This window comes from Coturnix japonica, chromosome 5 (assembly GCF_001577835.2).
Source record: "Coturnix japonica isolate 7356 chromosome 5, Coturnix japonica 2.1, whole genome shotgun sequence".
NCBI classification, from domain to species: Eukaryota; Metazoa; Chordata; class Aves; order Galliformes; family Phasianidae; genus Coturnix; species Coturnix japonica.
In genome coordinates this window covers 45,347,488-45,361,003 of record NC_029520.1, presented here as the reverse complement: position 1 = coordinate 45,361,003, position 13,516 = coordinate 45,347,488, and the positions used below count along the sequence as shown (strand labels likewise).

The 13,516-nt window shown below is 36.9% G+C and overlaps 1 protein-coding gene across 9 annotated transcripts in view; it reads right to left on the bottom strand.

Annotated features, from left to right (window-relative positions):
• The window catches only part of TRAF3 (TNF receptor associated factor 3), a 64,597-nt gene that overhangs the window by 21,913 nt on the left and 29,168 nt on the right, over nucleotides 1-13,516 (bottom strand). For all 9 annotated transcript variants that reach the window (XM_015865640.2, XM_015865639.2, XM_015865638.2 and 6 more), the window contains 5 exons: nucleotides 10,354-10,610; nucleotides 7,723-7,774; nucleotides 5,359-5,463; nucleotides 4,400-4,567; nucleotides 627-707 (listed from right to left, as the gene is read on the bottom strand). In XM_015865640.2, the coding sequence (XP_015721126.1) occupies nucleotides 627-707; nucleotides 4,400-4,567; nucleotides 5,359-5,463; nucleotides 7,723-7,774; nucleotides 10,354-10,595 (648 nt within the window). In that variant the 5' untranslated portion in view covers nucleotides 10,596-10,610. The remainder of the gene's footprint in view (nucleotides 1-626; nucleotides 708-4,399; nucleotides 4,568-5,358; nucleotides 5,464-7,722; nucleotides 7,775-10,353; nucleotides 10,611-13,516) is intronic.

Genomic DNA, 13,516 nt, shown 5'->3' with positions numbered 1-13,516 from the left:
CTTTGTTTTGCAGTGATGTATAGATTGGATTAAGTTTCTACATACTAATAAGTTTCTACGTATTAAGAGAAATGTAATGCATTCTTGCATCTGATTGTAGGAGTGTTGTATTACCCTCTATGCTACACTGATTCTCCAAGTGTCAGTTACTTTTTCCCCAAATTTAATAATCTTAACCATATTTTTTTCTTCCATGAAATAATTCATATTAGCAACTCACTTGTACTTTTCTAGTCTTTACTAACTCTCGTCAACATTCACTACAATTTCACTCACTATTTCAATACAGTCACTAACACTGCCCCAAGATGCTGCTCTACTGCAATCAACAAATGCTTTAGATCAGGGTAAGGGTGTTAAAAAAGAAAGCAGGAAAGACATGCGCTGATTTTGGGCAAGCAAAGTTTATAATACAGACACAAAACTAATAAGTTAAATTTTAATATTGCTCATCAATATATCATTAAAGATATTTGAGTGTTATCACACTTAACTGTGTGGTAGAAAAAGCTTTTCTTTAGATCTCACATTTTAATAAAGGAAATGGCTTCTGGCAAAATTCTTGCGAGATCTTACTAAAAAAAAGCATTCCATTTATCAGCACAACACCAGGCAAGACTTCTTACCTCGCTCCTCATGAGTGTTTTAACACTGCATTTATGAGGACATGAAACCATGACACATGGGCAGTCTGTATCTTCATGTTTCTATAGAGAAAAAAAGCAAACATACCACAGATCAACTCACACTCAAACATGAATGAGAGGACTTAGCTGTGAAGAAACGCATCCTACAATAATTCAAAAACACAGGTTTCTTTCAGTGTTTATCCCAGTTGTGTAAAGAGTTACAGAACTTCAATGCTGAAACATCCATTCATGCTTTTGATAACGTATTAACATTCTAATGTAAAAATAAGGATTTTCTTATTTTTCCTATGGACAGGAAATCTACTTTTCATCTTTTATCATCTTTTTACTCAAAAACACTGTGAATAATAAGTCAGGTTTTCTCTCCCAAGAATTACTCACAAAAAATGCTCAGCTTTAACAGTGAACAGAACTACTGCAGATACCCATTTAGTAAAAGTATACAGCTCATGGAAAAGCTCTTCAGAAACATTCATTGTACACTCAGATAATCTTTTCTTCCTACCTACGGATATTGCCCTTCCAACACTGTTCTAAATTTTATTCCCAAATATATCATACCAAGTCTCACTGCTACAAACCTAAAGTTCAAAGATATATTGAAATTTATCACACTACTAGACAGGCATTTTCATCTGAACCTAGATGATGACAGATTCTTTAGTCAAACCCTATCAAACCCTGTCAAACCCTATCATCATACAGAGGGAAGAAAACCAGGCCTAATCTAATTGAATTTACATATCTTTTCAGTTTTTCCTCAGCAAAATGAAAATCTGGAAAAAAAATATTGTTTCATGTCAAGGAAATGTCCCATTCAACTTGAAACAAACTGTTTTGCATCTAGTACTTAAGAACAAAAAGCAAAGGAACCAAAAGATTTAGACTGATAAGCTTGCTGGAAAAGGAAGAACATGTAGCATGCCATTTTTGCCCAATAACAGTGTCTGAAAACTTTGAAATAAAATCAAGAAGTAGGGGAGACCAAAGTTCAGAGACATGAAAGGTCTTGGTTAAACCTCAGTCAAATCTGTGAGCACCTGAGAACATATTCTACCTCACTTTAAAAAAACAACAAAACACATCAAGCATGCCATTCTGGAGCTTGTCTATCCTGCAATCCTTCTGATAAGCAAGAAAGACCAAGTAGGTTCTTACCAAGACAGATGGGATAGCCTCTTAAAAGTGTGGCAGGAGGTTCAGTTCCTTCCTACCAGGACACAGTCACCTGAATAAAGGCAATGCTAGCATAGATGGAAAACACCTCCTCAGAACAGCACTCTGATGATAAGCAGCAGGGACACATCTGGCTCCAGTATAGCAACAAAGGAGGATGGTGAAAAGGCCTCATGTCTTCCCTAGCAGCTGGCCCAGTTAGTTCAGCTCTATTTCAGATTAGTGAACAAGTGAAGTCCAGCATGCCTTGGCAGGAAGAGAGTGGTAGTGAAGACCCAAGGCAACAAGAAACATTGCCCTTCTACATCTAGATCATAATGCTATTATCTAAGTACAAATTTTATAGGAGAAGCACTAGAAGTAATAGAATATAGAAAAACATAAGTCAGAATGATTTTAAGCTACTAGTTTGCTTTACAACATAGCAGCTCTGTCTGTCAGAAATTATTGCAAAAGAAAGCTATGTGGTTCAAAGAAGAGAAATTAAGTTAAGTCACCAAATAACAGTGCAGGCTAGACAAATGCCTAAAAAAAATAAAGGGGGGGGGAGGTGACCTAGCATTGTTAATTAAAGAGTCTGCCTTCAACAATGGGGATTTCCTACCCTACAGGTCATGGGATTCTATGAAGTACTCTGGTAAAATTATTTTTGTTTCCATTTGCATACTTTTTTTCCTCAGTGCACTCCCTCTATCTCCATTTTCAATTCAAATCACTGAGGCCTGTTTCACTCAGTATTACAATAGACAAAAAAAAAGTAGGCTACTGAAGCTAGAGATGAACTCAACCTCTGAGTGACAAACCTCAAATCAAAAGAAGCCTATCATCCAAATGTTCAGTCTCATTAAGCTTCTAATTCTCATTACTAAAGTATAATGAGATGACACTCAGACCATAAAAAATAAAACCTTTAGCACTTCTCTAATATCTGAACTTCAAAAAATCTATGTCAATGAATAAATAAAAACGAGAGATTTCTGAAACTAAACAGTTTTATGTTCCTCAAAAGGTATGGATGATTTCAGAATCTCAAAAACACACCTGTAGATATTGCATTGCCCCTATATAAATAAACTGACTACAAGAAACTCATGAGCATGTTGGTTAGATATGGAAAAGCAGCTGTACAATACATATCTAATATTGACTGATTTATGTCCAAATAGAACATATTTTTTAAACATTAGTCTTTGTCTATTATCAGTGCCCAACCCAAAGAAAAATCTGAGCAAATAGCACTCATAATCTAATTACAGTTTCACCTTTAGCGTGCAAAAATAAACAGTGTAAATAATTTTCTCCACATACATACATTTTTACATCTCTGCCACCTAATGCTAAGCAATACTTGCAAGTATATACTCAAATAATATGAAGACTTCCAAAACTCAGAGTCACAGAATCATTTGAGTTGGAATGATCCTTCAGAGGCCATCCAGTCCCACTCCCCTGCAATGAATGGGGAGACCCACAGCTCCATCAGGTGCTCAGAGCCCCATCATGCCCAACCTTGGCTGTCTCCAGGAATAGGGCTTCTACCACCACTCTGGGCAACCTGTTCCAGCACCTCACCACACTTACTGTAAAAAAACATCTTCCTTATACCAAATCCAAATCTTCCCTCTTTCAGTTTGAAACCATTTCTCCTTGTCCTATCACAACAGAGTCTGACCCCTTCTTTCTTACAGTCCCTTTTTAGATACCAAAAGCTACCATCAGATCTCCCAAGAACATTCTTTTCTCCAGACTGAATAGCCTCAGCTCTCTCAGCCTGTCTGCACAAGGAAAGTACTCCCATCCCTTGGATACAGATGTTTTTTTGTAACAACATCTCTGAGCAAGAAGGCTTCTCACGATGGCAATACTTTACATGAAAGTATAAGAATACACGCGACAAGGATCACTCTTGGTCAAACGGTGTAAAAATAATCATTAAAATGTAAGGAAGTAATACAGTAAAATGGGAAATACGCAAACACAGTTTTTATCTATATGTAAGTATGGTTCTCACCATCTGCACTGTACTTGCAACTCACAATATGCTGCTTATCAGACAACCTACTTAGAACAGCAGGAAGCCTGTCTAGGCCTGTCATGTACTGTTACTATCAGGCTAAGACACTTGTGTTATCACATTTTTGTCTTCTTTCCTATAACAGCTCACAGAGCACCAAAGAATTGACATTATTTCTCTAGTCAATGGCTATGCTTATGCTTTTCCAGTATAACATTTAATTGCTGATGGCACCTGAATTTATTAGGTCCACTTAAGCAAAACAAGGAGTTACTTTAGCATCAACTTCAAGGAACAGATTTGAATTTATGATTTTTAACTGCAGTATCTGAATATCAGAAAAACAGAGAAATTGTTCCCAGATATTGCAATAGCTGGTGCCTCTGCTGTAAGGAGAAAATAAAGAAGAAAAAAAAGCCAGTCAATTTTCTGTTTTGACTTACTAAGACCACCTGAGAAGACAATACACCAGAGGCAACTAAGCACAAAAAGCACAAAAACAGCTACTACTCTGAATTAACATACAGAATCTCATTCTACATACAAGAAAATACTGCACCTGCAACATAATCATTGGGACTTGGCTTTTACAGTATTTACAAGTTGTTTCCCGGTATTTACAGGTCTTCTCTACATGGTCTGGCAAATCTTTTCTCAGTATTTTTTCTTTGCAATCAGCACGAGGACATGCAAGTTCTTCAAACTGACAATCAGTTTTCAAATGCATCTGAAAGATGAATAAAAATTAGTCAAGCCAACTAAATTTCACGCACCACTTCTAACCTTTGAAGATGTCCCATACAAAATAACTCAAAATCAAATTAAGGTTAGAACCAAAGTAAGCAGTTACCTTATGCAGTATATTGTACAAAAGCTAATAGTAACAAGTCTTCTCAGAAGCATATTATTGACTTTACATTCTATTTACATAGAATATAGTGAAATCTTCTCTAAAGACATCTATGGCCAACTTCCATACTGTAAATGTTCAAAATTCCAGAACAGAAATTTAAGAAAAAAATGTAAGCATTCTTTTTCAACATATATTATCTCATATAAACATATATGCTACTTTAAGGGTGTTTGTTTGTTTTTTTTAAATACCTGAACTGGTTCATTTACAGCAGGCTTAAGAACTCAGATATTTCACTGCAGGTGTACAATTATCCTTCCTGACTCTTAAGTTACTGGATTGCTGCTATGTTCTGCCTTAATGAAACAAAGCTACAACATCTGGGCAAATCAGGTGAAGCCAAAGGTTTGATAATCCCATGTAAAAATCACCACTTACATCAGACAAATATCATTAATAATAAAAAATAAAAATCAAAAACATCACCCAAAATGTCTCACATTTTTAAAGCACACATTAGGACTCAATTCAATTCTGTTCCAACTTCATACATCGTTCACATCAACCACATGTGAGTACATCAAGACACTGGCCAGCGTTTTCATTTGTAAGATTTCTTCTCACTCTTTATCAAAAAGAAGGCTTCTGACTCTTAGATTGCTTACCAGTAATTGACCCAAAGAAAGTTGCTCTTTGCAGCCCTTGTTTTCATTTCTGCAGTAAATCTGAAGAGCAAGTAGTTCTCTTCTGCAGCAATTATCCTTAAATACCTGGGAAAAAAAATGATTTAAAAATTAAAAATCAAAGGCCACTCCACTTCAGAAACCTAAAAGCTCTCAAGAATATGAAAATTCAAGGAAAGCAGAAAACATACAATGTAATGTCATCTAATTCTAGCCTTACGTGCAAAAAATAAAATACTAAACATGAATACCACAGATTACTCCACTATGAAGCAGACCAGTGAAAGAAGGTACTTGGACAGAAGCTCTAATAAAATAAAGGGTAACTTTATAAGAAAAGACTAAGATTTTTGCTATTTCTGTGCCTAAAATAGGCACAAGCTAGAACTCCCCAGATTATCTGAGAGGCTAGAAGTAAGATAAAGAAGAGTCCAAGCACAGCAGATCAGAGAAAAACACAACAACTAGTCCGGTTTGTTCAAACATCTACTTCCACTTCAGTGGTAATATACAGTTATAGAAATTTTTTAACATCTTAGTTTGGAGGAGGTTTGTTATTTCACTGACAAGTAGGTTTCAGCCATCTTTCCATTTTAGTGTTTATAAGATTTTTCAGCATTTTTATCTATAATAGAACAGCAATAAATTAGAAGCAGAATGCTCAGGGGCTTGGATTTTTCACCTTTTACAGATGACATCTCACAAAGCCTTTGATTCAGAAACAATATAATGGCACTACCAAGAAGTTCTGATTCTAAGGGGAGAAACTGGGAAAGAGGACTGAACACTGTTACTTATTAGTCCAAAAAGAAGGGATAAGAAGCTCCAGTTACTTGTAATTTCTTCTGTGACCATTTAGAAATACTAAAGCACTATGCTCAACCATGGTTACTTAACCAAAAAATGGAATTGTGTGATGCAGCATTCCTGCAGTATATGCACTAACCACCAAACTGTTCTGCATACCACCATTTAATAACAAGAAGTTCGGATGAGAACTGTCCACAGCGACTATGAATCTATTCCAAGCATCAGTAAAGAACGAAACACTGCAAACAATCTCATCCAAATCTCATCTGACACAGGTCACTGATTCCTGTTTACTTTTCAGATGTAAGTTTAATGAATCAACAAATCTCATTTAAATAACCAATTTTCAGCACTGTAGGTTGGTTGTGTTTGCTGGGTTTTTTTTCCCCACGAAGTAATTCAGTGTTACTAAGCACAGTTTTGCCAACTGTAATTATGATAAGAGAATGATCTTTAAAGTTTTGCAGAGAATGTCTGAAGGCTGTTTAGTGATTTTGGTTTCCAGTTTCCCAAAAATCACCATCTGATGTGCACAGTTAGTTCAGCGTATGTGCTCCAAATACGCTGCCTTTCATGTCATCCTCCTGTGTTAGAGATTTAGGAAGTTTCACAACAAATGTTCATGTTTATATGTGTTAAGTACTAGAAAGCCTGAATTGAAAGAATGAATCAAGTAGACATCGTTGTTACTGGGCTGATTTCCTCAAGAGCCCACCTATGTCAGAACTGGATTGTTAAGCACTGTTCAGAGAATGCCTTGGTGTTAAGGCAAGGAGAGACTGATGTACCCACTAATATTTTCTTGAAAATGGTTATGACTAGAAGCATTTATTGAGGCAGTAAAGACTACCAACACACACACACATGAATTACTAAATACTTTAGACAAATTTGATGTAAAAAAACTACATAGACCACATACAAAGTCAAAAATAATTTTCTTTACCCCTTATTCGTTCACACAAGAAATTTTATTGTGAGGAAAAAAAAGAAAAAAAGAAAAAAAGAAAAAAAGAAAAAAAAAGGTGAAAGACTATAATCTACATGTGAAATAACTTATGTGTATAAAAAATCTCTGATTCTATTACAGTAACTGTAACTTCACACTGCTATGGTTCCAGTGTGGCTCATGGAACAACCTGTAAAACAAAGTTAGTGAACAGTAAATGTTGGTCTGCAGCCAAATGACGAGCAAGATTTGCCAGGATCTGTCACAGTCTCTGAATACCTACAGGAGATGCAGTATTTGTTACTGTCCCCTCTGTTGAGGAGAGAATAATTGCAAAGTGTTGCTGCAGCTCCCAGCTATGAAAAGCAGAAGCAACACCTGGCTGGACCATTCAGGTTGAAGCTGGCACACCGTCCTCTGACATGCGGTTAACAGTAAGAATGAGCTGCCTTCCCAGATATGGCTTAGATTTTACAACAAAACTATCTTCCGAAAGTAGCTTATGAAGTAATGGCCACAAAATACTAACACATCTTATGTATGCTACACAATTCAATACTCCTGAATAAGAAGTAGTTTAACGATACCTTGTCTTTTACTATGCTTTCTTGACATGCTGTACATTTTGGACTCGGAGTGCTGCAGGGAAAAAAAAAATAAATAACGTTGTATTTCAGCTCATCTGAGTTTTAAGAGCCTAAGAACTTCAGTTTAAGAGCCACTTTAGTTAGTTACAATTATTCAACAGTGTTTTTTAAATGTTAAAAGTGAATTCGGTTTACTAGAATGAGGCAACATGATGTTACCACAAAATATTTGAACACTGAGTCTGGAATTCTTGTGAAAATAAAACCACCACTATGCCTCCAGCCACCTCTGCAGTGGTTTTCTCCATGAAACCTGCACCCGATCCACAGCTCTTGTCAATTTTCTGTCTGACGGTGCAAACATGGAAAATATTGCTTCTTTCTATTATCCAGACCTCTTTCAAACAACACATAATTAAACCTCACTCTTTCTGACAGTGAGTTATATATCCTGTTCTGGTTTTAACAGCTGCTACAGGTCCCAGCTCCCTTTATCTTGAGTAAATCTATTTATGCCTCTGCAGTTCCTTTTTCCCCACATAAAATGAGGATAGCCACAGCAATTTCTCTCTTAAAGCACTGAGATCCATAGATGAAAAGCACCAGGTAACTGCTAGGTAATCTCTTTTGGCAAGGCAACTAATTGACAGACTATGCAAGTTGCCGTTGTTTGCAGCATTGCAGACCAGTGTAAAAGATCAAATTGGTTTGATTATTTTATGTTTATTATTTCAAATCACCTCACTGGCCTTTACTCATTGAAACAACCATTCTATACATCGGAATCTATTTCTGAGCATCTTAACTGCCTTGCAGCTTCAACATCTGTAATATTTTTTTAAAAGTAGGAATGGAAAGAGGAGGGAGAACTGATCAACTTAAGGGCATATAGTTTGATACAATGTCATCCTTCCCTTGCTTTTACTGAATCCACTCAAGCATCCCACTTACTCTTTTAAGCTACAGTTGCATACTGAGCAGACATCTTTATTGCGTTAGCTACGCTGACTGCTAGTTCTTTGTCCTCAAATAACCCTGGAAAAGAACCTAGTAGTATGTAATCAGTGTGTGTGCAGCAGCATATCAACACTGAATGAAAAATTTTGTGCAGGATTTGTCTGCAACAGGCACTTAAACATAGTGAAATCACTAGAAAGAAGGAGCAGTATGGTAGATGATCTTCACCTATGTGCCCTATTCAGTAACAAACTGGTTGAAAATAAAAGAAGGTAAAATTACACATATTCTAGCTGCACTGTAATAAGCACATGTGCATGTCTCTCAGCAGGGAAGGAAAATTGCCCAGATTCCAGCAATGCCAGAAGCATTACTGCTTGGATTGTTAAGGATCTGCTCTGTCCATCTGCACACATCCAAGCATGCCAGGTGTTTGCTTTTCTGCAGTCACTGCTATTAACTGTGTAAGAGCCTTCCAAAAACATATATTCAGAAAGAAATAACTGCATTTCTTACAACAAACTACACCTTACCTAAAGAATTCAAAGAAAAGCCTTCCTCATCCCATTCCAATTTGGCATGCTGTAGCAAAAGGCCTACAGGAACATATTAGTGAGCTACAGACACTTGCATTTCCTCAGTATGGAGGTCACTCTCTATCATCTGATAGGGTAATGTAATAACCCTGCAATGTAATCACTTTTACCATAAAGCACGCACTCCTGATGTACATCTTTCTGAGACTACAATATTTCCAAGTGAAATATAGGCTACTGCCTTGAGTTAGGATGATCACAAAAAGTAAACAGGAAGTCAACAGAGTTTTCAAAATCAGATCCTCTCTATATTGGTAGTGCAACATGTAATATCCAGTAAGCTCATTTTGTTCTGCACCTCTGCTTACCTAGTAGTGAATGGAAGTACTGACTGCTTATTTACACCAGGAGATTAAAGCTTCAAGAACAATCTCTAAGCATCAGACCAAGTGTCAAAATAACACTGCTAAATGCAATCAATAGCAGCATATCAAAGTTGAGTGACAAAGATATACAATTCTACTGATGCGCAGATACTTCTTAAAATCTAGATATTTCTTTTTAAACAACCACACTTTTATTCTTACCTACATTGCAAAAGATTACATCTTTCAGCATTTATTTTATGTCTAAAACAGTGGCTCACACAGTTCTATGCTCTGGCATTCCTGACCCTACTGGAACCTGTTAAACATAGCAATTTTATGTGTTTTCTGCTGTTTTATGGAGAAAGAAAGCTCCACAACCACTAACATTTATCCCACCAAGCAGCTGTAAATCTGAGTCCACCAGTAGGTTAGGTACTATCAATCCAACGAGCCTTTGCAGGCTCACTTCTTCACACAGCTGTAGTTCCATATTATCAAATGGATCTTGGATCAAAATAGACACGTCAACATGGGAAACAGCTATTCAGTTCACATTCCAGACTTAAGGTTTTACTTCATGCACCACCACATGGGATTAAAAGAGTTTAATAACAATTTGGACAATATTTACAAAATCTGTTATCTCAACTTTACCCAGAATAGAAGACAAATGACTGCATCAGCACATAGGTAACAGATAAAAAAACAACCAGCAAGCTAAAAGCTGCTTCCAGCCTTTTAAACATGTTTCATTACAATGGGAAACATACCTCAGCAGGGCATTCATGCAAGTCTCACAGAATCTGTGTCCACATTCAGTCTGTTTAGGATTGCATAAGATGAAGTGACATTTTTCACATTTATACTTATCCTCCACAGCATTTACAAATTTCTCTTTGTAGCCACCTTGCTCTGGAACATAAATTGATGCTGAAGGACTGCGATCAGGATTGGCCCTTTGTTGTACCATTTCTACAGATAAAGGGGGTTCTGTCTTCTTACTGGTGTCCATGCTCTAAGATAATTTCTGTGGAGCAGAAACAAAATAAGACAAGCTCTGAGAAACAAAGATCTATTTTTCCATTTAAACAAAATAAAACAAACTTAGCATCTGAAAGACTACAAAAAAAAACCAGAAATCACTAAAGAAAGTCATCATGTGGACACAATGCATATGAAGTGAGCATATATGTGTAAATATATTAAGATTAGCAAATTTGTAAAATACTTAACGTTTTTAAAGGCTCTCGAATGTCAAGTATTAAAACCTATTCCTTAAAGCAGTCTTAGTTAAATTTTGCCATCACTTTAGAAACAAGAAAGAGCAGAGTTTGTATCCTTCCACTGAAAAAATGTCAGTAATACTGAAGTTGTACCTTTCATTAGAGGTAGCAGCAAGGGGTATGGAGGAGCAGGTGTGCTGGTGTAGTACCATGCACAATGCTACTCACATGCTACTGTAAAAAGCACATAACCACTACTATTCTACACAAGATATTTGGAGTCCACACAGCCTTACTGACAGTTTTTCCTTATCTCATGCATAAGGCACAATGTTTTAGAGCAAAACATCAAGTTTTCATTCATTAAACACCTTTCCAACCTTTCATTGTAATTCCCACATGTAGAAAACAGGAGACAAGTCTAATCAACAGAGGAGATGTGTGTACATAACTTGGCCACTTGGTTAATTAACTAGGACTAAGTACAACTGACATGCAGCTAAGAAAATCATTAATGTAACCAAAGGATGAATTGCAGTAACCATTTTCCTGGACTATGACACCTCTAGACCAGCATACAATGAATTAGCAGAGGAACAGAAGAACACCCCAAGTTAAATTCAAAAACCTGCTTTGAATGACTTGTGACTTATAGAATCATAGAATAATTTAGATTGAAAAAGACTGTTAAGATCATCACGTCCAGCTGTTACCTAATCACCACCTCCATCCCTTAAGGCGTTCAAATTCCAGGTTGAAGGGGTTTCTAGGCAGCCTGATCTAGTAAGTGGCAAACCTGCCCAAGGTATGGGGGTTGGAAGTGGATTATTTCTAAGGTTCAATCCAACCTAAGCCATTCTATGAAGCTAACACCATGAGTCAAACACTAAATATATCCCTAAGATACCTCATAGATGGGGACTCCACCACCCCAGCAGGCAGCCTGTTCCGATGCCCAACAACTCTTTTCATGAAGAAATTATTCACAACTTACAATCTAAATCTTCCCCGGCAGATCTTGAGGCCTTGTAATTAAATGTATTTTCTTGTATTTAATTTTTCATCTATATATCTGGTTTGAAATTCTCCAGAGACTAACACACACACACAAATTTTCTTCTTTTGTTTCTGATGCCAACTGTTTTTTCTTAAATCATTACAATTTGCCACTGGTGCTTCTTCATGTCTGTGCCAACACCACTGGAGCAAGTGTAGAGATGTTTAGTGAAGAATCCACTTCAGCACCTTCCCATCCCAGGGGAAAGCCTCACTGCATCTCAATAAACTAGAGAGTAAGCCTGAGGAAAACCATCCTCAGAACTCAGTGTACAGACTGAACGATTTGGTCTTACTCAAAACCAGAAAAAGCCAACAATAACAACAATTAAAAAATGAGTTTCTATGTCCACTGAAAGGTTAATATAAAGTCTGGTTCATAATTTGAATTAATGTCTGCCTGCTCTTTATCTAGTCTTCAAAGACTGTTCTGCCAAGGCATTAGACTCCACAATCTGAAGGAGAGGGAAATCAGTGCTGAACTGTAAGCAATTTGCAATTCTCTTTAATGAGGAAATTCAGATTAAGTTACCAGGGAAGCAAGCAAAGCCTGAACTAGAATTTCAGCAGCAAGCATAAAAACAGACTATGACAATACTGAAAAGGTAATTTCAGAGGTTGTAACCAGAGCACAAAAGATGAGATGTGATGCTGACAAGAGTCTAGGAGACAAGAAGGTTAAGGGAACTGTCATGAGTGAGAAAGGAAAGCAGCTAATGAAAGTAGTTGAGCAATAGAGATTGCACAAGACATGACTGGCATTGCTGAACATTCATGGCTGAACAGAGGTGACCTCAGACACGAGTTGAGGAACTCTGAAGCACTAACAGAAAAATGTGAAATTTAGCTACCTATAGATTTGCTTCTTGTGTACAACTATGAGAAACACTCAATTTGGAGCTTCCAGTTCAAAAATCTCCATAGGATTCCAGTTCTGTGTTGATTTGTGGTTTGCAGATCCTAGTATCTCTTTTTCCCTTTTCAATTGCCTATTCTTCTGTCATATTTGAGACTTCTACTACTCATTCTGTCAACTCTTGAAGTCAGCAGACAACTCCAAGCACACTTAATGGTGAGAATAACAAATACAGGGAATATGATTTTCCTTAGAATACAAGAACAAAACAAGACATGGTCTGAATTTGACTCGGAGAACAACTTCAAATAAGAGGCACTGAAAGAGATGCTGAAGGGCAAACTGGCAAATCACGACAGTACAAAGCGCCTGAACTTAAAGACAACCTACACAACACAACTGTTGAATGTTTATTTCCTCAAGTTTCTTTCAAAAAGAAACTAATTACGATTTGCAATTTAAAGTCCTTCAGTAGCATCATTTCTTCGTGGAAACTGAGTAACTGGTCACAAGGAGGCAGGCAGGAGTGAAAAGGAGAAGAGGTAAGATTTAACTGAGAAAGAATACTGAATGTCAAATGAGCAGCAGGTGAGAGTTTCACAGAGATATGAAACTGATCAGGGGCTGAACTGTCAGCTGAAAAGAGATTTCTTACCAAAATAAGCCGTACAGTGCTCCACATGACTCCCCATTTGGAATTGATATATTGGATATCTTGTCACAGAAAACAACCAGAAAGCCCACTGATAAAATTTACTATGCAATATGCATAACCGTGAGATTTGTGTACTTCAGCTT